At 41.2% G+C, this 20,941-nt stretch overlaps 1 protein-coding gene across 5 annotated transcripts in view; it reads left to right on the top strand.

Moving 5' to 3' along the window:
* Positions 1-20,941, top strand: part of samd4a (sterile alpha motif domain containing 4A) — a 44,174-nt gene that overhangs the window by 4,104 nt on the left and 19,129 nt on the right. For all 5 annotated transcript variants that reach the window (XM_088648314.1, XM_088648316.1, XM_088648315.1 and 2 more), the window contains exon 3: positions 18,345-18,878. In XM_088648314.1, coding sequence (XP_088504440.1) covers positions 18,345-18,878 — 534 coding nt within the window. The remainder of the gene's footprint in view (positions 1-18,344; positions 18,879-20,941) is intronic.

Below are 20,941 nucleotides of genomic sequence, written 5' to 3'. Positions count from 1 at the left end.
GCAAGAGATATAAGAGCATACGGACACCACTAGATTCTTCAATAGCTTCTATCCACAAGCAGTGAGACTAGCGAACACATTTAGCCATCCCCCTTCGACCACACCTACACCATCACCATCTACCTCTTTATGATTTCTTATCTATTACACATCTCCAGTCATTGTTTACACGTCTGTATTGTTTACATTCAAACTGTCTACATGTTTACTTGCACATTGTCTATTGTTTGTTTGTACATTGTCTTGATGCACTGTTTGCACTTTGTTTTGTTTTTTACACTTGTTTTACAATCGAGAGACTTCTGTAAGTAAGAATTCCATTGTACCAGTACCGGTTACATATGGCAATAAAGTTCAAGTTCAAGTTAGGAGCTAATACAGGAGGGTACAGTCCTATCTAACCTTAAACTGATTGAGAAGTGGTTACCGTGAACAAAAAGCACAAAGCACTGTAGAGAGACATTTCTCATGGACATCGGCATGTACATGTGCTGCTTATGTATTGGGGTTTAGTGCCCAAACACCTCTTTGGAACAGTATAATAGTTTTCTCATTTTGTCATGGGTTAACACTTTTTGTTAGATGACCACACTTTGGTTTAATTAAAAATGGAAAGAACTACTGCTCAGTTTATCCAAATAGGCCAGCACAAACATTTGATCTAAAAGATTCATTGTATGTCTGCATTCTTACTGTGATCCGTGTGAGCTGAAAAGGCAGTGACAGTTTCTTTACCGTCCCTGAGTTTTGTGCAGTTTGTACAAACTAACGATCTTCTCTATCAGTAGTCTTCTGACACTGCCAAGAATATAAGGATGCAGTAGTTCCTGGGCTTTAGAAGCCTGAAGATTGTGGTTAGCCCTTTTATGTGGTAAACAGACTCTGAAATGAAAATTGGTTATGCTAATGTCGCATCATTTGACTACAGAAGTCATCAGTTCTCATTAATGCCCTGTTCATGGCTAACTGCAAACTAACACCACTGTCAGGTATGGAACTGTTCCTGCAGAGATGGATCACCTGCTTTTGGTGCTACCAGAGTGACACAGTGTGGAGAGCAGTGTTTGAGTGAGTCAGAGTGTTTGAGTGAAGTCTCTGCCTCCACTTCTTTAAGCTAAACATTTGTGTTAAAATATTTTGCAGAGAAAGATGAATTGTCCTGGATGTCCAGAAGAGAGAAAGTTTAAAGAGTTAAGGAGTTAAACTGTGGCTGAATCATGAATGGTATTTGTACAGTACTGATGCAAGGAATCTAGAATGACCTACTTGTGCAGTTCAGAAAATAAACAGTAGTGCTATTCCCTCATTGAAAAGATACCATTTGTGCATCTCGCATCAGCAAGTAAATTCTTTGACTGTTTTTAGTCAGTGGATTGTAGCTGTGTTGTGTTGGATGTTACTAAAACATGTAATGCATAAACTAAATTTTTATTAGGGAAATAGTTTCCATTTTATAGACTAAACATGATCTTATTGTTGGCCTTTGTCCTGCACAGAATTGTTTTGTGTGTTGGTGTAGTATTGTGTAACTTCAACCCAAACTCACATTTCGGCCCACACATCTCCCACTAATGACTTAATTCCATTGTTTAATGGTAGATTTCCTTTGGACAGAACAGACCTCTTTCAAATGAAAATCTGATGTGGGTTCACACGGTGCAGATTATAGGTGGGTTGAAACTTTGATTTGACCTGGGCCTTGTGATGCAGAATGGTTGATAAAACATTTAGACACAGTATTGAAGCTACACAGATGTTTGAAAGAACAAAAAATAATGCTTTTATTAAGCAATGTAACTCATTTTATTATTGATCTTTTATCTAATGTAGTTTGTTTAGACTGCTTTTTCACAGCACTGACAAATGGTGGCGTACTGTGAGACTGAATTGTAAATACCTAAATGTAAAATGGTTTAGACCAGTGAAGTATCTTACGGTGTGGTGTCCAGTAGTACTAAAAAGTTCAGGTCAGTGAAATACATTGACATTAGAACAAGACGAACTTTTAATCATTTTGGTAAATAAAAGCAATATAATTTAGACAAAGTCAAACTCTGAGCTGTCTCAACTATTTGTAGTACCAATCTGTATTCCATGCTGAAGGTCATAGTGGGGAGGAGACTGGACTGGGAGGTACTGTAGTTATGAATGACTGACTTCATTCTGCAGTTTTGCTGCTGATGACTGAGCTGGCTCACGTCGAGTCTGCTGTGATGTTCTGTGCAAGCCCTTGTTTTTGTGGCAGTGTGGCCTCTCTTAAGTAGCTTTAGCCCTTGACAAAAAATAAATATACACGGAGACACTCCAGAACCGTCTTTTCAGAAAACTGCATTTAGCAGCCTTGTGTAAAATGTGACTTGTTTGATTATTGTAGAAAAAAACACCTTCTGAAAATTTAAGCCCTAAAATAATTGCCACATGTATGGAGGTGTTGTTGAAGTGCAAACCGGATATTTTTGTAATTTTACTCAGTTGTAACAGCCTATTTATTTACCTTGAAATGAATTGCCTTGTGTCTGCATTATTTCTGTTTCACATTATGGTTTCTTCACTAACGGGTATTTCTACAAGATGTTCCAAGGCACACTGTAACGAGAATCAGAATTATGTACATATTTACTGCCACAGAGGTGCACTAAAATTCAGAAAAGTGACAGTGGTGCTACTGCATCCTTTATTAACTGTTGAGGCACAAGCATTGTGGCATTTGTTGAAAACCACCGTCCTTGTTTTTGGGGGAGACTTCCTTGGAAACAATAAGAATCTTGGAGGAACATTCCGGCTATTTTCACTTAGTCATGCTATTTTCCATTATTGCAGGCAGCAAGTTACAGAATCTGTGGAATACTAGCAGAAACTGACTTTGATTAGAGGGATTGCACAATCCTTTGTGTCATAAAAGCCGTGTGTAATTGATATTACACAGTCCTTGGCACTTCTTTTGCTGACTTGGCCTTGCAGTGTTCTAGATACTGTAGCTCAACATTAATCACAAGAGTCCCATCATTGGTATTTGTAGAAGTTTAAGAAATGCTACAGTGTGTTGGGTATGAAACGTTGTGAAAACATCTCTGTACTCCATCCTTGGTATTAAAAACCCTATTTCAAATTCAGCATGCACAGCTTTATATAATTTCTCCTCAATTGGACTTATTTCTGTCTAGACAGATGCTGCTGTGTGATACATTTCCAATTGGCCAACTGATGGGAATGACACTCCCACCATGAGATTTTTTTTTTTCTTCCGCAGGGGTCCAGCTGTATTTCGGCTCATGCACCTGTGCGAGGGAAGCACTGAAATTCAGAAAGTGGCGCAGGGCTGAACCCAATTACAAGTCCCATTTACCTTTAGTGCTGAAAAGCAAATGTGAAAATAGGGCTCAAATAGAAGATTTGAAATCAATTAGCCTGTGATTAAGAACTTGGCTGGAAGGAATAGTAGTCTGCCAGGATCAGGATTTGGAACCGCTGACCTAGTAAACCTTTAGAAGAGCCTTTCACTTTTTTATAGCTCACTGCTTGAATACCCCCGATCTCTTCCTTCATTTCTCATTGAAGACCTTGCGTCCAATTAGAAAGCTGAATAGGCTTGTTGACAAACAATGTTTCTAGCAGACATGGTCTTTCCTAGTTTCAGAAATGCAGATTGTCAAGATCCATAGGAAATGATCCTTCCTAATTGCAGGACTTTGTCTGAACATGATAATATCCTAAATGTTGGTTTAAAATGAAGAGACATTTACATGTGTGCCACACGGAGTCGGTTTCTGTGGGAGATCCCTCAAGAGTCTGCAGCTTGTGCCCCGGTGAATCTCGGGCTTCTTTTCGTTTCAATTCCAACCAGTTTATAAGTGACTTAATTGAATCGATCACGGGAGCAAAAGAAGGCAAGGGTTACAATAGAGAGGACACCATTTGTCCCAGTAGTTAATTGATCCAAGGATCTCATCTGGTCACGGTATCCGCTTCAACAACTTGGCTGGGTCTGGGTCACTTTCCATTCTCACACGACTCTTTGGGTAAGACGTGCCTCCTGTACTCAGTTTTCTATATACTTTAGAAGTGTGAATGGAAACTAAATGAAGGTTCCATTTGTGTGCTTTGCTTCAAGAAGTTCACTGGGTTGACTTTGCCAGTGCCTTTGAATCACCTATCAGTGTAGGACAGTCATAGGCCTCAGAAAGTAACTGGCTGCTCTTCTCTGGACTGATTCCAGCACTACAATGCATTTTCTATACCATGGTATGCAAAACAAATGATTTCTAGACCTCTTCTCTGGTTCTGCCTCTTAAAACCTGTAGGACTATGTCTGTCAGGGTCCTGGGTTGTAGACCCCGGCCAGCCTTAGCTCTCCTGTCCACAGGTCCTCAGAGACTGAGTTAGTGCTGAACTGCTGTGCTGCTGGAGGGCTGTATGTTCACATGCGTGCACATTTGTAAAAGCCACATGCCCTGTTCAGTACACCCCTTCAGCTCATGGCTACGGGTGTCTTTGCCATTTGCTTTTAGATGCTTTTCAGCTGTTTGTATCACTGAAAACATTACTCACCAGCCTAGGAAGAAAGAGATCTTGTCTTTTTTGGGTGTCTAAATATTTCATTTCACCCACACATGAGCAAACAGTTTATTTCTGGCTCATGAATTTGTTGCAAGATGCAGACAGAGCCCCGAGGAATTTGGACAAAAAAACTGCCAAACCTTTTTTTTCCTTCAGAGGGATTCCATTTGCTGAATTCAACCATTTGTACTAAGTATTTGTCTTTTTGCGGTTTGTAAAAATGAGAGCAATATTAATACATATTTTATTAAGAAAGGCAGAAAATATTTTAATAAGAAGGTAACCTGGATAACAGGGCTGATGGAGAAGGCTTCAGAATATAAAGGAAAATTCACAGCAAAATGTTAATATTTAAAAATGCCACAATACTTTTTATGAAGACCTGTTCAGTTGTTTGCCTCTTTCTAGAAAGTCTGATATCCAAATGGACTTTTCCTTTGCACAGAGAAGTTCTTCAGATTTTAGCTTGTCTCTCATTCGTGTCACTTTAAGACAGGATTTGCGAAACCACTTCAAATGTTTAACACAATGCAAGTAGAACCTCTTCCAAATAGAAGTTTTTTTATTTTGTAGTTTTTTAGACCTACTTGAATAAAGTGTTGCTGACTTTGCTTTTTGTCCTCCAAGTTGTTTGAAAGGGAAGAATCAATTTTGATTTAATTCAGAGAACCTGCAGTAGTAACTTTGGAAGACAAAATAAGTCATGTATCGAGAAAGTGAAACTACTGTAAGCAAGAACAGAGATAAAGGAGAGTTTGGCTTCTCGTCTGATTTAATCAGCAATATTTTGGTATATCCAATCCTATATATAAAACAATATATTTATATTCTGGTGAACAGATTTTTTATGAGATGGTTTTATGAAAAATGGCAAGTGATAGAGAAGCATCACATGCTTTGCTTCTGTCTTTTGGGTTTATTAGCTATTCAGCTGTTTGCTTTCATTTTCTTCAGAGATGCTGGTCATCCAGTGACTTGTGTGTGTATGTACATATATATACTGTATTTGTATGTGGCGGGTGGCATGGCAACTATTTCAGTTTGTTTGAATTTCAGTCTGTCTTCCTAAGCCCTCTGGAATCCCACAGTGGACCCGGAGACATGGTGTGAGCAGGGGCAGTGCTGCTGGGCTGCGGGTCGGTCACGAGCAGTTGCTCATGGGAAGTGAACAGGTTGTCTGGGCCTGGTGGCGGGGAGAGGTAGAACAGAAGCCTCTGTGTTTCCTGAAGGGGTGCGGAGAAATCCCACACTCCCAGCTGTTCAGCTGCCCAGCAACAAGCTGGCACTGTTGGACAGATGGTTGGATTTGCTCTCACTCCTTCTAACTAAGGTGCGGGCCTCTCTGTATTCCCTGAGCCTCGAGCGCTCGCAGAATTTCAGTGTCACGATGGTTGAGTGTATTATATGTGGATAAACAAACTTGCCTGTCTGTGGTGGCAGTCTGGAATAAGCATACTGCGTAATGAGCCAAGCCGAAACTACGCCAGAGTTAATGCACAATGTTGGACACTGAGAAAGTAAATAATCAGGATAAAATGTGGGTGCTTTGGCTATGTGTAAGACATAATTAGGCAACTAAGAAAGTAACAAAGTTTGCTGTTGGAAATGTAAATTGGAGCTTTAACATCCTTACTTTTTATTTCTTTCATGTATCTTTGCATTACAAGTTGAGGTTTTGTCAGATTCTTTGGTCCTTTACTCCAAACGTCAGTTTTCATGCTATATTTTCTAAAAATGCCTTGCTCTCCAATGAACTCAGGCGAGTCTAAAATACCATTTGTAATACCCTTTAGGAGTGGCAACACAGTTTCATTTTCTCATGGAGCAGTTGAATTGATTGTTTGGAAGAAGGAAATATAGCATGTAATCTCCTGCCCTTGTTTTCAAAAAGTGTCAAGTCCAAATAAAGAGGTCTCTTCTTGAATATGTCAAAATAGTTCAATAGGGCGTGATCAGCAGTTTCACTGCATTGTCTCTGTTATGATTTTTTTTCAATGAACCACTGTATGCTGTCATGTGGTTGAGGATGAATTTTTCCCTTCGTTGTCATGTCTCAGAGCAGGGTCTTGGGGAGGGTTTGTGAATGATTCAACACTCCAGCACTTTGATTCAACTCCTTTCCCCTCCCTGGCCTCACTCCAAACTCTAATGGACCAGGAATGCCTTCCAGCAGATGTAGTTTCCCTTCGGAATTGACGACATCATGTCTTTCCATTGTCCGATCTGCCTCTAGTTTTCACTCGGCAGCCTTGGCTCATCTTTAGGGAATGAATAATTTGACCCTTTAATCATTTTCATCATTTTTTTTTTAATGACACATCAGATTTTCTTCTGCTTGTGTTTCTTTTCACTGTGGAATGCACTGTTAAAACACTGGCAGCCCAGTTGTTGGGAAGGAAAATTACACATCTTTGCATTTCCAAATTCCCCATTTTGGACCGATCCATACCGTAGTCAGAAGAACATATGATGATCATTAACCCTTTATGGCTGGAGTCTTATTTTTGTGCAAAAAGTAAGAAGAGCTCATATATTGTAGGAACACCTCAAGGTTAAAGGTTCTACCAGGCTGGAAGTTCAGATTCAGAGTTTATAAGCTTTCTCCTATAGCAGTACCTTCAAGTCCTGACAGGCCATAAAGGGTTATTATAATGTTAAGCTTGCTTTCAATAGAATTAGTGTCCCTAATTTACCCAGGTGTTTCCATTTTTTGTCCACTACCTCCTGTCAATCTTCTTGTTTTTACCCGGGGCTGTTCAGTCCAGTGGGAGTTACAGAGGCCTCTGTCTATTTCTGCCAGCCTCTCTGTGCTGCTAATTCACCATCAGCAGTATGTACAGTATAGTGGGCACAGGGAATAAAGTGTTTATAAGGAAATTTGTTTTTAATTGTTGATTCTTCACAGAGGGTTTTTCAAATGTGACCAGTAATAAGGCATGCTTCCTTCTTTGAATGTATGTTGCGTTACAGCAGCGTAATTCTGAAATTCTTAGCAGTCCCAGTCCCTTGTATCAGTTTCCCTTGTCTTCGGATTGCTGTTTTGTAATGTCTTGTAAAAGCCAAAAGTTACACATTTTGAGTTTATTTTAACTAAGGAAGAATTTTAAAATTAATCTTAATGCACAGCTGTATTTCATGCTGTAAAGAATATGACAATGAAAAGCAAGTTAGGATTAGCTATCAGCTAGCTTGTGAACCTTAATTAAGATCACCTTTTCAAGTGAACTGTGTGCTTATTTAGTGCTCACTCGGAACAGAAGCAAACATTTAATGAGTTTGAAACCTGCCAAGGTGAAGGTGAACCATACTTGGGTGCCAACTGAATGCTGACCTGAATTATCCTCAGCCCTCATATAGAACCTGTGCTGTTTGTATTGAAGTTGTACTTTGAAAACCACAGTTGTTTTCCTTTGGTTCTTGTGGATTGAAATTACTTTGTGAAGTGGCTGCGAGTACAAAATTACTAGGGATAAAAATTTGTTATATATGCCTCCCATCCTCTGAAATTGCATTTCTGTTCAAGTAAATGTGGAAACTCGATATTAATCATCTGAGTAATATTAACCAAAACACTTGATTTACACGTGACAAGGGAATCTTTTATCTGCCGTACTCAAACAGTTTTTTGTATCGAAATAAAGCACTGTTTCATTGACAGTTTTATTCACCTACAATTTAGGCGATTTTGCGTTTTAACCAGCATCAAAGTAGACCTTGGGTTAAGGCTGCTTAAGATGGTCCCCAAAAAGAGTACTTAGAGTAGTTGAATAGGGGTTTCCTAGAACGTATTTTGTCTTGAAGGCAAGGACACATTTTAATGAAATGTACATAGAGTCAAGTAGAACATTATCTGTTCCTCTCTGTTTTTGGGCTGTGTTCTTGTGTTACCCCCTCACTCTGCAGGCAGGGAGTTGAAGTACCCATCCAGATAGGAAAAGAAGTCCTATTCTTCAGCAAAAAGAAAGGCAACAAGTAAAACCAGCCCAGCCATTTCCTTAAATAGAGGTCTGGGGTTTCAGACAGTGTTGGCATTCCTCTCATAGTTAAGGCTGTGACAATCTAGTCATATGCATAGTTGTAACTTCTGCCTTTCCAACAGGTACCGTAGAGTCAAATTGCTATCACCGCCACTCCGATATCTTAGCCCTACTGTTTGTCCATTCGCTTTGTTGTTGTGCTCCTCCTCGTAAAGGAGTATTGTGTCTTAGCAATATAACAGTTAATTTTCAAATGAAAAACATCAATTTTCCCCCTGTTTTCCTAGTAAACATCATGAGAGTATTTTTGCAGCATCAGTTGTTTAGGTGGTTTGGAGTACTGTATATTGCCTGTGCTGTGGATTAGGGAATGGCAGCTCTTTGAGGATGGAGATGGGGATAAATGAAGAACATGTTACTAGTAGAGCATTGATGTTCCTTCCATCTCATGACCATACTCTGGTATGATGAATGTCTTGTTGACATATTGGCGTGCTGTCTTGGCTTTATATTTGAAAATGTCCTGCGGTTTGTTTGAAGCAGTGATACTCCTGAGTCCTAGCACAAACTTTGAAATCATTACCAAGTCATTGCATGTCAAAAGCAAACAGTTTAGGGACACAGTGTGAAAATTATTACCAACTGCTTAGGAAAACGTAAAGAATACGGCTTTATTCAAGAAGCAATACAATCAAAATGTCCGTTTTGCCTGCTATAGTTTTTTCTTTTAATAATAATAATAATAATAATAATAATAATAATAATAAACTTTATTTTATATAGCGCCTTTAAAGGTGGCTTCTCAAAGTGCTTTACAGGATGACAGTAACAATAAGTAAGAAGACTATAACACTAAATAAGAAGATTTCACAAGATAAGACACAATTACAATTACAACAATAACAATAGAGGAGACCGTGGAAGGTGGTACTAAGAAGAGCAGAGGGGTGAAGAATGGAACCAGTTAAGTAAAGGCTTTTCTGAAGAAGAAGGTTTTGAGTCTGGATTTGAAGGAGTTTAGAGAAGGTGACTCTCTGATATCCTTGGGCAAAGAGTTCCAGAGCTTGGGGGCATAGCAGGAGAAGGCCCTGTCGCCCATAACACATTTTATAATGTGTTCTTTAAACTGTAAGGTCTCAACTCAATTTCGAACGCACTGTTATTCAGGATTTTAAGGTCAGTGATTGTGCATGTAAATAAAATGTAACTAAATTTGTTTTTCACTGAACCCATCTTTTTTTTGTGTGCGACTGTCAAGTGTTTTCCACATTTATTTTGCCGTCATAGAGTCCTGCTTACTTCCCTGCAGTAGTTCAGGGATGTCATAATGGAGAGGCTGACACCACTCAAGAACAATATAAACACGCTGATGACTTCCTGCTGGGGGGGATTGGTGCCATGCTGGCTATACTCTCTACAGACAGCAGCAGGTGTTTCCCAATTTGTTGTCTGCACAACTGAAGTGCGGTGTATAGTTAACCCAAGCTACTATTTCAGACTCTGAATAAAATTGGAGGCTGTGTATAAAAATGTAACTTCAAGACAAACAAGTGCGGAATCGAAGTTAGGGAAGGAAGCACTTTTTTAAAATGTGTATGAGGTTAGAATCTGTCTCTTGAAGATGGTGACATGGGGGGGGTCACCAGTAGTATTTGGTGATCCTCATGTATTGCTCATGAAGCAGGAGTTGGTGCATGTGTGAGCTGGAGCTTTATTAAGAAAAATAAGCTGGTGATTATTCTGTGAACTAGTTAAGTACAAAGCAGGACTGTTCTTTACGTGCTATTATAAGTAGCGTAGAGCTGGCAGTTCAGGAGACTGTCAGTGCTGCCCTGAGGCTGCAGTACTACAATGGTGCCCCTGCATAGGATCCAGGTCAGTAATTTGAAGGACTCCATCTGCTTACCTTTCCCCTTGTTGTTGCCTAGTAGCGAAATCCATTATCACTGGGAACCTGCCCTCACTTCACTCTGCAGTCTAGCCCTGGGCCACGACAGTTGGACTCGCTGCAAACCCTGACCACATCAACACAGGCCTGGCTCTCTGTTAGCCGGTTTGTAGGGGATGCCGATCTCTGTCTGTAACTTCCGTAAATCTATCCTCTTTTTTTTTTTTAATTTCCTTTCAGTAATGGCTGTATCGTCCTAGGGTTCTGATCCCACTGAGCTTCTCGGCCTATATGCCCCACCACCCCATGATGTAGTTCACTGTCCTCAAGCAGAAAGGACTGTCTTTCCTACCACATTCCTGCCCTCCTGAGTATTGGCTTGAATAGCGCACCTTAAATATACAAAGATGGTCTGCAGCTTATTCCTGTACTGTAGAAACCCTTTCTCCCCCCCCTGGTGCCCCCCTCTCTCTTTCTTTTGGTGAAGCAGGTCAGAAATGGGGAGGCCGTTTAAGGAAGTGTTTGTTATCGTTGGGGCCGGGTGATCTAAAAGAGAAAGTATGTGTCTAACCAGTGCCGTTTCGGATGCTGTGCAGTAAGTCGGAAACTGCGCATTCTTCTGCCGGACTTGTGGTATGCCAGCACATTCCAGAATGCTGAGCTGGAGCTGGGAGTCGGAGGGATGGGTGGGGGAGCTCGCAGCCTCACATTTCCACTGGGCCCTTTTCTTCCCCCTTTTCGTTTTTTTTTTTTCCCCTGCCTGATTTTCCTCTCTGTATCTCGCAAAGTGCCTGACCCAACGAGATCCTTTGTTGGCGTCACAAACCCTGGTGTGTAGCAGATTGAGATCTCTGATGTCATTTAAGATCCGATGGCCCTGAGTTAGTGCCGGTCTGTGTCAGCAAAACCAGTCTGTCAATAGAAAGCAGGGTAAGCATGGTGTTTTAGGTCAGAAAATGCACTGTGCATGCCGTGGTGTTTAAATGATGAGACGGTTTGGTTGTTTTATCATGTAAGCAAGTTTCTGCATCAGATTCTTCTAACTGAAAATGTGCATCCTGGCGAAGGCTCGCTCTAGATGACTTTACACTTAATGCAAAGCCGCCGCACGGACACAGTGACCTAAAGAAGAGTGACTCTTGAGTCTCCATCTTGTTCGAGCTGGAAAAGACAAGATAAAAACTCTGGGATGATGGAACCATGAACTATCAGAGGGAGAACAGACAGTGGGGGGAAAAACAAATGGAATTTTTTAAGGTTGGGTCTAGGGGTGGTTATTGTGCTTTTTTCACCCCTATTTTACTATCTCAAGCTACTAGCGTTTGCTGTCTGCTTGTAGTAATGTCTTCTCTGATACTCCTTGTAAATGGGGTGTTATCTCCCTGGTTCTATTATTGGGACTATATGATGAGGGAGGTCTAATTTTAGACCAGGAATCATGCGTCTCCTAAATGTAGTTTGTCTCTCCCATGCAGGCATTTCTGTGTATGTGTTGGTGTGTTTTTTCAGCTTGTAGGATACCAGAAGAAGCTGCCTTATGAACCTTCTTATTTTGAAAAGTGATTTCATGGAGGAAGGAGTGGTAGCTCCTTTAATAATAATAATTGCTTACACTTATATAGCGCTTTTCTGGACACTCCACTCAAAGCGCTTTACAGGTAATGGGGACTCCCGTCCATCACCACCAATGTGCAGCATCCTTTAGAGCTTAACAGTGTCAACAGTACCTCACAAAAGTATTCAGACACTTGCACAGTTTTCAACAGTGTTGCGTTAAAGCTTGCGGACATGACACTTAGATATTTTTTGTTAATATATGCTATATGAATTTGTTCCACATGGTAAAAAAAAACCCAAAAGAAACGGATAATTACAGTAAAAGAAAAATGGGAAAGCAATGACTGCATAAACATTCAAACTCATTACTGTGGCGAACCAAAATGTAATTAATATGCACAAAATTACCTTAGAGACCTCTCCACTGATAGCGTGGCTCATTGTCTGTCTGCAGTAATAATGGCTCAGATGATTTCAGAATAAATACACCAATCTCTTTAAGGTCCCTCAGTCAGGTAGTGAATTTCAAGCAAAGATTGTGATGCAAAGTTGCTAAAGACTTACCCCAAAAAGACTTGCAGGAGTACTTTTCACCTGTCAGAGGTGCTTCTATCAAATATTGAATTAATGCCTGAATACTTTTGCATAAACATATTTCAGTTCTTCCTCTTTAATTTTGCGCTGATATTAACTGTAACTTATCTTACCTTTAGAAGTCTTCAGCTTGACTGTTCAGATTTTGAATAAAATATTGAAGTTATGTGTATGCAGCACTTATCATTTTTATTTTGTTATTCTTCATAGAATGTCTATATAAATTATAATACAAGTACAAAATATGTACAATATAGGAACACCATAAGAAAGGTCAGAGTACGTTTGCAGTACCTCATGTCATGGTGTGACAGTTTTTCACTTGATAAAAAAGATTTTGAATGTAATGCAGCTCAAAGGCATAGTCCTGAAGGAACTCAACATAATGTACCAGCGTATCAGAAGATTTGGACATTTTTTTTTCTCATTGCATACCATAGTGTAACGAATTGATTGTAACATTGCGTCACTGACCCAGCGGTTAAGCCTCATTCAGAGATTTTGCTAAGTCTATACACGTATATAGGCATATGTGGCAGAGTTATGTTTCATATTTGGGCCTTTAAGAAGTAACAATATGGAACATTGTGTACTCTGAAATCAGGTGTTGTATAACCTGCATTATACTCCTTTACTCCTCCTTTTTGAAAACTGTTTAAATCATCTCATAGATTCACACCAGGAAGGATTGATCATTGATCTTACGCTAAAGAATAATATGATCTATAGAGTATTAATCCCTTAAGATTTCAGGGAAGACGAGGGCAGCCCTGTGGTCAACCAAGAGATGGCTAAATAATTATGAAAGTTACAAGCAATTGTAGATTTAGATGAGAAATGAGTGTGGCTGGATGGCACACATTGTCTTATCATCTCTGCTTTTAGTGATGTTTACTCTTTGGGTAATATTTTTAAACACCGGCCTATTTTTAGCAATAGAAAGACCAACTAGTGAAAGCTAGAAAGATTTGCGTCTGTGAAAGCAACATGCTTAGTGGTTTGTGTCATGTCTTTCAGAGGTTACTACGTATTGGGCTTTGTACGAGAGGAGTGGAGAATTGTTGTTTCTAAAGTGATTCATGGATTCCCAGCGTTCACCTCTTTGAAACACTGCAAGCAGTTCAGACAGGGGTGCTGTTAAATATGGAAAAATGATCACTTTGTGGCAGAGCAGAATTGTAGTGAGTCACAGTCGGCTGTTGTATACGCAGTGCAGTCTGTTGTGTCTGCTGCTTTGCCTTAGACTTGGCTCTCTAATTGTTCAGTACCGAGAGGCTCTGAAAGCAGGCTCACTGTTTCCATTCTCCCTCATCAGCTCTCCAGTGTGTCATAGCTTTTTGAGTAGCATGAGGTTAGCACTTCACGGCAAGTGGGATACATCTCATGAACTTAAATATTTCCCATTACATTGCCATGATTTCATTGGTAGCACATTTATGGTCTCTTTATCTCCCAGCATTTATTCTTGTGTATTACCCACTAAATCATTTTTTTGCTATGTGTTAACTATGAGAGAAATATCTTGAATGCTTGTTAATGGGTTTTGTCTGTGTCAAAGATGGTATTTGTTTCAGAATCTCAAGGATCTACAATACCTGGCCACTAGACTAATTAGTGTAATATTTTCATTACAATTGTCTTTGTTTCCTATAGCCTAGACCACCTCCAAGCAAATATGTCTGTTCCCTGACATCCCCCTTCTATACCCTATACAATTCTGACTTTTAAATAACTAGTGGAGTAATGCATATGGAGGACAGTTATTTTTTATAATTACTTTAGTTGTCATTATTTCTCTGTGTGGTTGTGGGCAAGAAGATCAAGGGACCTTTCTATAGGGTGTGATCCCAGACAGCAACATTGAGGAAAAGTTTAAATACTACTGTTTTATATGTTTTGTGAAAGCCCAGTAATTATATTAAAGCAAGCCCTGATTAATGAAATGCTGAAATCAGCCCAGTACACTTTCCTCCTGTGACACAGCTGATACTTCACATTGTTGTGTGACTTAGTATGAGTGACTCATATTGAAAGAAACGTTGAGGTGGCAGTGATCAGCATCAGTCTTTCCTGGATATTCTGTAACTTGCATAACATTTATGATTCTATATAAGTTATGACAATTCTTCCCTCCCATCTTTGTGCTTAACTTCTAGGTCTACAGCTTTGCAGCCTAAAAAATGTTAACAGGAACTGTTGCCTTCAGGCATGACTTATTGCTGGTCTGTATCAAGGATCCTCTCACAACTGAAGGCTCTATCTTTGGTTTTAAGAGTAGCTATATGAATAAATGGCTATGAAAACTAAGTAACATTTTGCCTGCTTCCTTTTGTGTTGCGTAGTAGGTTCTGCTCATGCTGTAACTGCATGATGATCACAAATTAGTCAAGTGGATTAGACCATTTAAAAGGTTTCAGTTGAATGGGAGAGCCAAAAGGGACTGTTAAGAAAGTAAGACACCCACGATTTATTGAAGTGCAATCTGGTAATATTTATATTGCTTTTCTGTCGAGTGTTTTTATGGGATTTTTGAAAGAAGCCTTGAGGTGTTGTGAAGATCAGAGAGACCGTGATCTCCTGGCTCAAAGAGATGGAAGATTTTCATTTCTTTAGTTCTTAGTTCCCTCCTGATGCGTGTGGTGGAGGTGAGGGGAAAGGAAAAGAGTGAATGACTGAAGAGCAAGTCTGAATTGTCCATTTCTTTTCAGGCTCCAGGGAGGAGAGCTGGTAAAGGAAGAAGGGAGGGAGTCAGGGAGAGGAGGGAGGTCAGCAGGGAGGAGCAGAGAGGAAGTGTGTTTGTGTGTCACGGTCACTGTGAGCAGCTCGGAGGAAGGAGAAAAGACGGCAGGCAGACGCAGCATCTCTGGAGCAGTGTACTCCGTGATCCAGGGAGTTTGGAAGAAACGAGGGGGGATCGTGCCAGCAGCTGGAGAGGGAGGGAGGGAGGGCATGGAGGAAGGCAGGACAGAGGCCAAGTCAAATTGATGGCTCTAATTTTAGGAGGAGGGTGTTACTGGAGGTCATGAGGACTTGATTACCAGCTAAATTCAGCAGAACCCAGTCATGAGCAGAACGGCAGCAGTGGTGAAATGGATATCACATGGTTGGAGTCTTGTGTTGTCCAAGGAGAATTTGTCTTTTGTTTTTCTCCTTCCTTAATTTTTGTATTTCAGTCTTTTTACAATGCAGTTTAAACTCGGTAGGCTGTCTAATTTTTAGTTGTCACAAGACAGAATGTTAGGTTTGTGCTGATTTAGACTGAGGAGGTGTCGGTACATTGCCATGTCTTCTCTTCTGTTGCTGTGTGTGTATTACATAGCTTGATATCTTCCACATGACAGGAAGGACTTGGATTTTACCCTTTCCCATCCGTGCATGTTGTATACAAAATGGGACATTATTTGGTAAATGGCATTCAAACTTCAAAACAGGCTTACATTGCAGAAACTTACTTTGCATTTACAAGCCACTTTTTTCCCCCCCAAATGACCAAAAAGCACCTGATATAATCAAAGATCATATCATCAAATCATGTTGTAATTGGAAATTGAGTCTAATGACTCTGTGATGGTGGAATTACAGATGGCAGTCTTTCTTCCGTCTACTTAGTGCACTCAGTATTTACATACAATAGGTTCTCCACTAGGCGGTGCAGGAGCTGTTCAGTTCCAGCTAACTCTGAGCACTTTCACCATGCAGTCTAAAAGGAAGTGCCAGAAAAGGCCAACAGAAGTACACCACCATTATGCGAGAAGTACCTGCTCTTATCTGTCCAAGTTAGGTGACATTTGCTCTTTCTAAAAGAGAAAAGACATGCAGCTCAGGGCCACAACTTTTCCCTGACCTATCTCGGCACGAGAAAGGTACTGTCGCATCTTTTATTTGATAATTAGTTCAACCTGACATGGACCTGTTCTTCTGTGTACTTAATTTCTTTGAATTGTTCTTTTGATGTAATTACTCATGTGCAGCTCAGAGTAAAAACTATAAAATATCACGAAAAAGCTAGTCCTGTAAGTAACCCACCTAGTGGGATTCAGCTAAGTGGCATATTAGAATGTCAAATGAACATAACTACATGACAGGTTGACATGGCGCACAAAAACAAATTGTGGTTATGACCAGTCACAGTGGATTCCTGCAGACTCCCAGGGCCTGCAGAAGAGACGTGGGCCACCTTGGTTACTTACTGTCCCGACTAATACACCTCTGTTCTTGTAATTACTGCACATGGCTTTATTGTTCGTGTTGCATTTTTCTCAACATTATATCTGTCCCTTGTGATGTTCATTACCATCATGAATGAGCGCATGTCACCCGGTGCCCCAGAAAATGTATTAGCTTTCATTTAAAGTAGCATCTCCAAATGGGTATTCAAGGATAATTTGTTAAACATAAAAGGACAGTTTTTCTGCTGGCAACAAACGTCCCCTACAGTGCATCTCTTTGGTCCCTGAAAATGTTTTTACGCATAAGTTTATAAGAGCTTTGTTGGTTTCAGAATTAGGAGGTACAGGATTTTATTTCTTCTGCCTGCTGGTGAGTTTACAGCAGATCTTGATGGATAATCTTTGTTGTAACTTGCAGTACATGGTTCGAAGCGGATATTGAAATCGCATCTTAATAGAACAAGCCCTAGGGACTTTTGTGATGCGGCAGGTTTCATTTTGAGATGAAGTGACTAACTGGGATTCTGGAAAAGCTCACGGGGTTGAGTCTGTGGCTTAGACCACATGGCACAAAAGGAGCCTTTAGCTTTGCCTCCTCGCCTGTTCTATTTGCCCTTTCAGTTGTCACGAAGCAGCACTCTGTACCCTGATGAGGTCTGTGCAGCTCTGCTGCCAAGATGAACTGCTAAATATTTAAGATTTAAGTTAAACCATGGTATTGACTTGTAGGTACACACAAATTAAGCTGACACATTCACTAACCTATAATGGCTGCTCTGAGATTTCTTACATATTTCTGATATCCAAGGTTTAGGATGAATGGATCTATGTCAGCTGTGGAAATAAAAGATTTTTGTGTACTTTTATACATTTAGTTTATGGTAATCCTTGCTCATTACAAATTCTCTATTTTAGTGAGGGCCATCCAGAGACAATTCAGATGCCATGACCTGTTGTATCTATAGCCCTTGCAGAACCTAACTGGAATGAGTGTTCCTGTGGCATGCATCTCTGTCAAATGGGCAACAATAGACGACATGACCCTGGATATCTATAGACTTTCTGCTTTGCTAGGCTGCTATTTTAACTAAAGTAGAAATATGACAATGACTCGTCCCTTCCTTTTCGTCTTTGCCTTGTGTGGCTGTAAGCTTTTATTGGTGGTTTTATATTCAAGGAGTATCTCGTTTGAGCAACCGGGCTTAGGTCATGGGTTTTTTCAATAATTAGCATCGCCAAGAATATGTTTCACAGCTCAGCTTAATAGGGTCGGAGAACATTTCAGAGAAGCAGTTGTGATGTTTACTGCCAGCACTGAAGAGCTGACAGGGGGTCTCCTCCTCTCCTAACCAATTAAGAGGAGACACTATGATGATAATCTTTAGCTATTTATCCAGAACAAGAAGTCATTCACGACAGAATCATTGTTTTCTCTGAAGAACAGAACACCAGGAGGTTATAACTCGCTAAACCTAGCCCATAGTGAGTTGGAGACCTCAGTCGACAATGGGTCTTGAAACTTAACAACCGGACCACCTAGACTTTAATGAGGACCTCTGGGACCTCCTCCTGCTTGACTGACTCTTTCTGTTGGTGTTGCAGCCGCGATCAGCCAGTGGCAAGGCGAGCCCAAGGACCGGGTCATTTCCCTGGTGCTGACCCACTTGCCCCTGCTGAAGCCCGGGAACGCTGAAGCCAAGGGCGAGTACATGCGCCTGCTGCCCAAGATCCTGGCCCACACCATCGAGCACGGACGTCACCTGGAGGAGAGCCGGCAGCTGCTGTCCTACGCGCTGATCCACCCCGCCACCTCCCTGGAGGACCGGGCCGCCCTGGCTCTGTGGCTCAATCACCTGGAGGAGCGGGCGGCGGCCCGGGGCAGCGACTCGCTGGAGCGCGCCCCCACGCCCCACCACCAGCACCCTCACCTCTACCCCCACCACCAGCGCTACGGCTCGGACGACCGCCTGAACGGCTGGCAGAGCCCCCGGGACTCCAGCCTGGGCAGCGGCGGCGGTGGCAGCGTGGGCTGGCACCACCAGCAGGGCTGTGAGAACGGGCATCTCATGCTCTACTCCTCCTCCTCCGTCCCCTCGACCATCAACACCGTCGGCACCAGCAGCGGGACCAACACCAGTGAGTACCGACTGGCGCTCCGGCCTTTCCTCTCCGACAAACGCCTGCGATTTGCGTTTCGCGATAGCGCAACTCTTCCAGCATGCTTTCTGAAAAGGAGCGGTCAGTAGTTCATGACCGTGTCGTTTTAAAGGAGAATTCCGGAAATAAAGTTCAGACAAGCTGCAAAATGAAAATTCACCAGAAGCAGTTACTTAAGTACCATTGGTAATACGATGCTGTAAGTGCCTAAGGAGAAGCTACAAAAATATTCGGCATTTGAACATATCTGTGGTTAGGGATGGATATTTTCAGCAAAGAATGCAAAGGGCTTTATTCCACTGAAGAAGACAGCTGAAGTTATAAATAATGCCACCTTGAAAGCTGTCACCCTTTCCACTGCACAAGCTCATGCTTCAGTTTGTCTTTAATTTTTTTAGTTATCTTACAAAGGGTGGGAGTTAAATATCCTGTAATCCCCCCCCCCCCATCCTTGTCTCAGAAAGGAAAGAAAAAACACATTTCATTGTAACTCCACAAAGAGCATTTTCTTTCTTTCATCGTTTCCCAGAATGACATCTTCAGGACTTCCTCTGAGATGTACCAACTCAAAGGAAGTCTGGTAACAGAATGAACGCTTTATACTGCAGCCTGCCCACATCTCTCCTGCTTCACTTAGAACTCTGAACCCTTTGTTTTCTGTTTTCCCATTTCCAGACAGTTCATCTGTCTTGCGTCCCTGGGACACAATGCTGTGGGCTGAAAAGCATTACTTTTAAAGATTTACAAAGATTTATTAATACTGGGTAGCACAGTAATGTTGCTCTACACTACCGCTTTTGGGGTCCTGGGCTCAGTTCTGAATGAGGAGCCTTCTGAATCTGCATGTTCCCCGTGTCCATGCAAGATTTTTCTGGGTGCTCCAGTTTCCTCACAACTTACCTGCTGACTGAATTTAGCTTGTGTTTGTACCCTGTGATGGATGGGTGTCCCATCCACGTTGTAGTTGATTTGAAGCTACCCTTAACAGGAAAAATAAATTTCTGCTAATAGATTAGTATTAACATATTGGTAATGTTTGAATTCCGTTGTCATTGATCCTGATCTCTGTTACATGTTTTTCATTAAGCAGCCATTTATTTTACAACTGAGGGACTGTAAGAATGCAACAGGTCTTGTAAAGGCCTCTTCCTAAAGAATTTCAGACCCTAGGATCCACTCTATAGGATTAAATGATAAAAGGTACTTGATCCTCTAGTAGCTCTGTCCTATATTCTGTTGTTGGAAAGACTGTTTAAGATTGTGATCATCTCTTGATCAGACATTAGTCTCATGAAAATCAAGGGAAGGGAAAAAAATATCGGGATCAAAGACTGTGTCTTTCAAGTGACTATGGAGCAACTTGGATTTTCATATTTCATTGTGTTATTAATCGGTGTAGAAGAAAGCTGGTTCTGATCCAGCATTGAGCTGCAGCTGAAATGTTTTGCACAGCTGTTAATTTTGTCTTTCACAACCATTTTTTTTTGTTTTGCCTTTTTTCTTTGCGGTGTTCTGTCGCGGTGAAAGGAAGGTGATTGTTCAGTGTGATTGAGTGCTGCCCACAGGTGGAGCTCAGGTCTCCGTGGCTCAGTCCGAAGTCGAGCCTGCAGGGCTACACATGCCAACCTCACTCTTCCCATGTAAGGTATCCTTTGTGGAGGAGTCTGTATTTAGGGAAAATGGCTAATATTTAGGGACTGGAACTTGTAATGTTAGCTGGGCCCCTTTTTTAGACTAGCGGTGAAGAACTATACATAGCCCCAGGAGTTACTGCCTCATATAGGAGGATGAGGAACACCAGGGTGAGAAAATGCTGGCACATGATAGAACCATCCCTTATTTTTGTTTGGGTCGTTGTTCCATTTTTTTCTCCTTTTTTTTTTACGTTTCGCAACCAGACAGAGAAACATAACCTGCACGTGTGGGCGAAATAGCAGAAGCACAAATCGAATCATCTCACGCCTTTTCTTTCCTGTTTTGCAGCTGTAATGTAAAAGGCCCAGCAAGAGGTTGCTAAACCCCTTCTCTCTTTTGTTTCTTTG

The sequence above is a fragment of the Lepisosteus platostomus genome, chromosome 10 (assembly GCF_059453375.1).
Source record: "Lepisosteus platostomus isolate fLepPlt1 chromosome 10, fLepPlt1.hap1, whole genome shotgun sequence".
In the NCBI taxonomy this organism is placed as follows: domain Eukaryota; kingdom Metazoa; phylum Chordata; class Actinopteri; order Semionotiformes; family Lepisosteidae; genus Lepisosteus; species Lepisosteus platostomus.
Note: the sequence above shows the minus strand (reverse complement) of the source record. Positions and strands in the feature narration are given on the sequence as shown.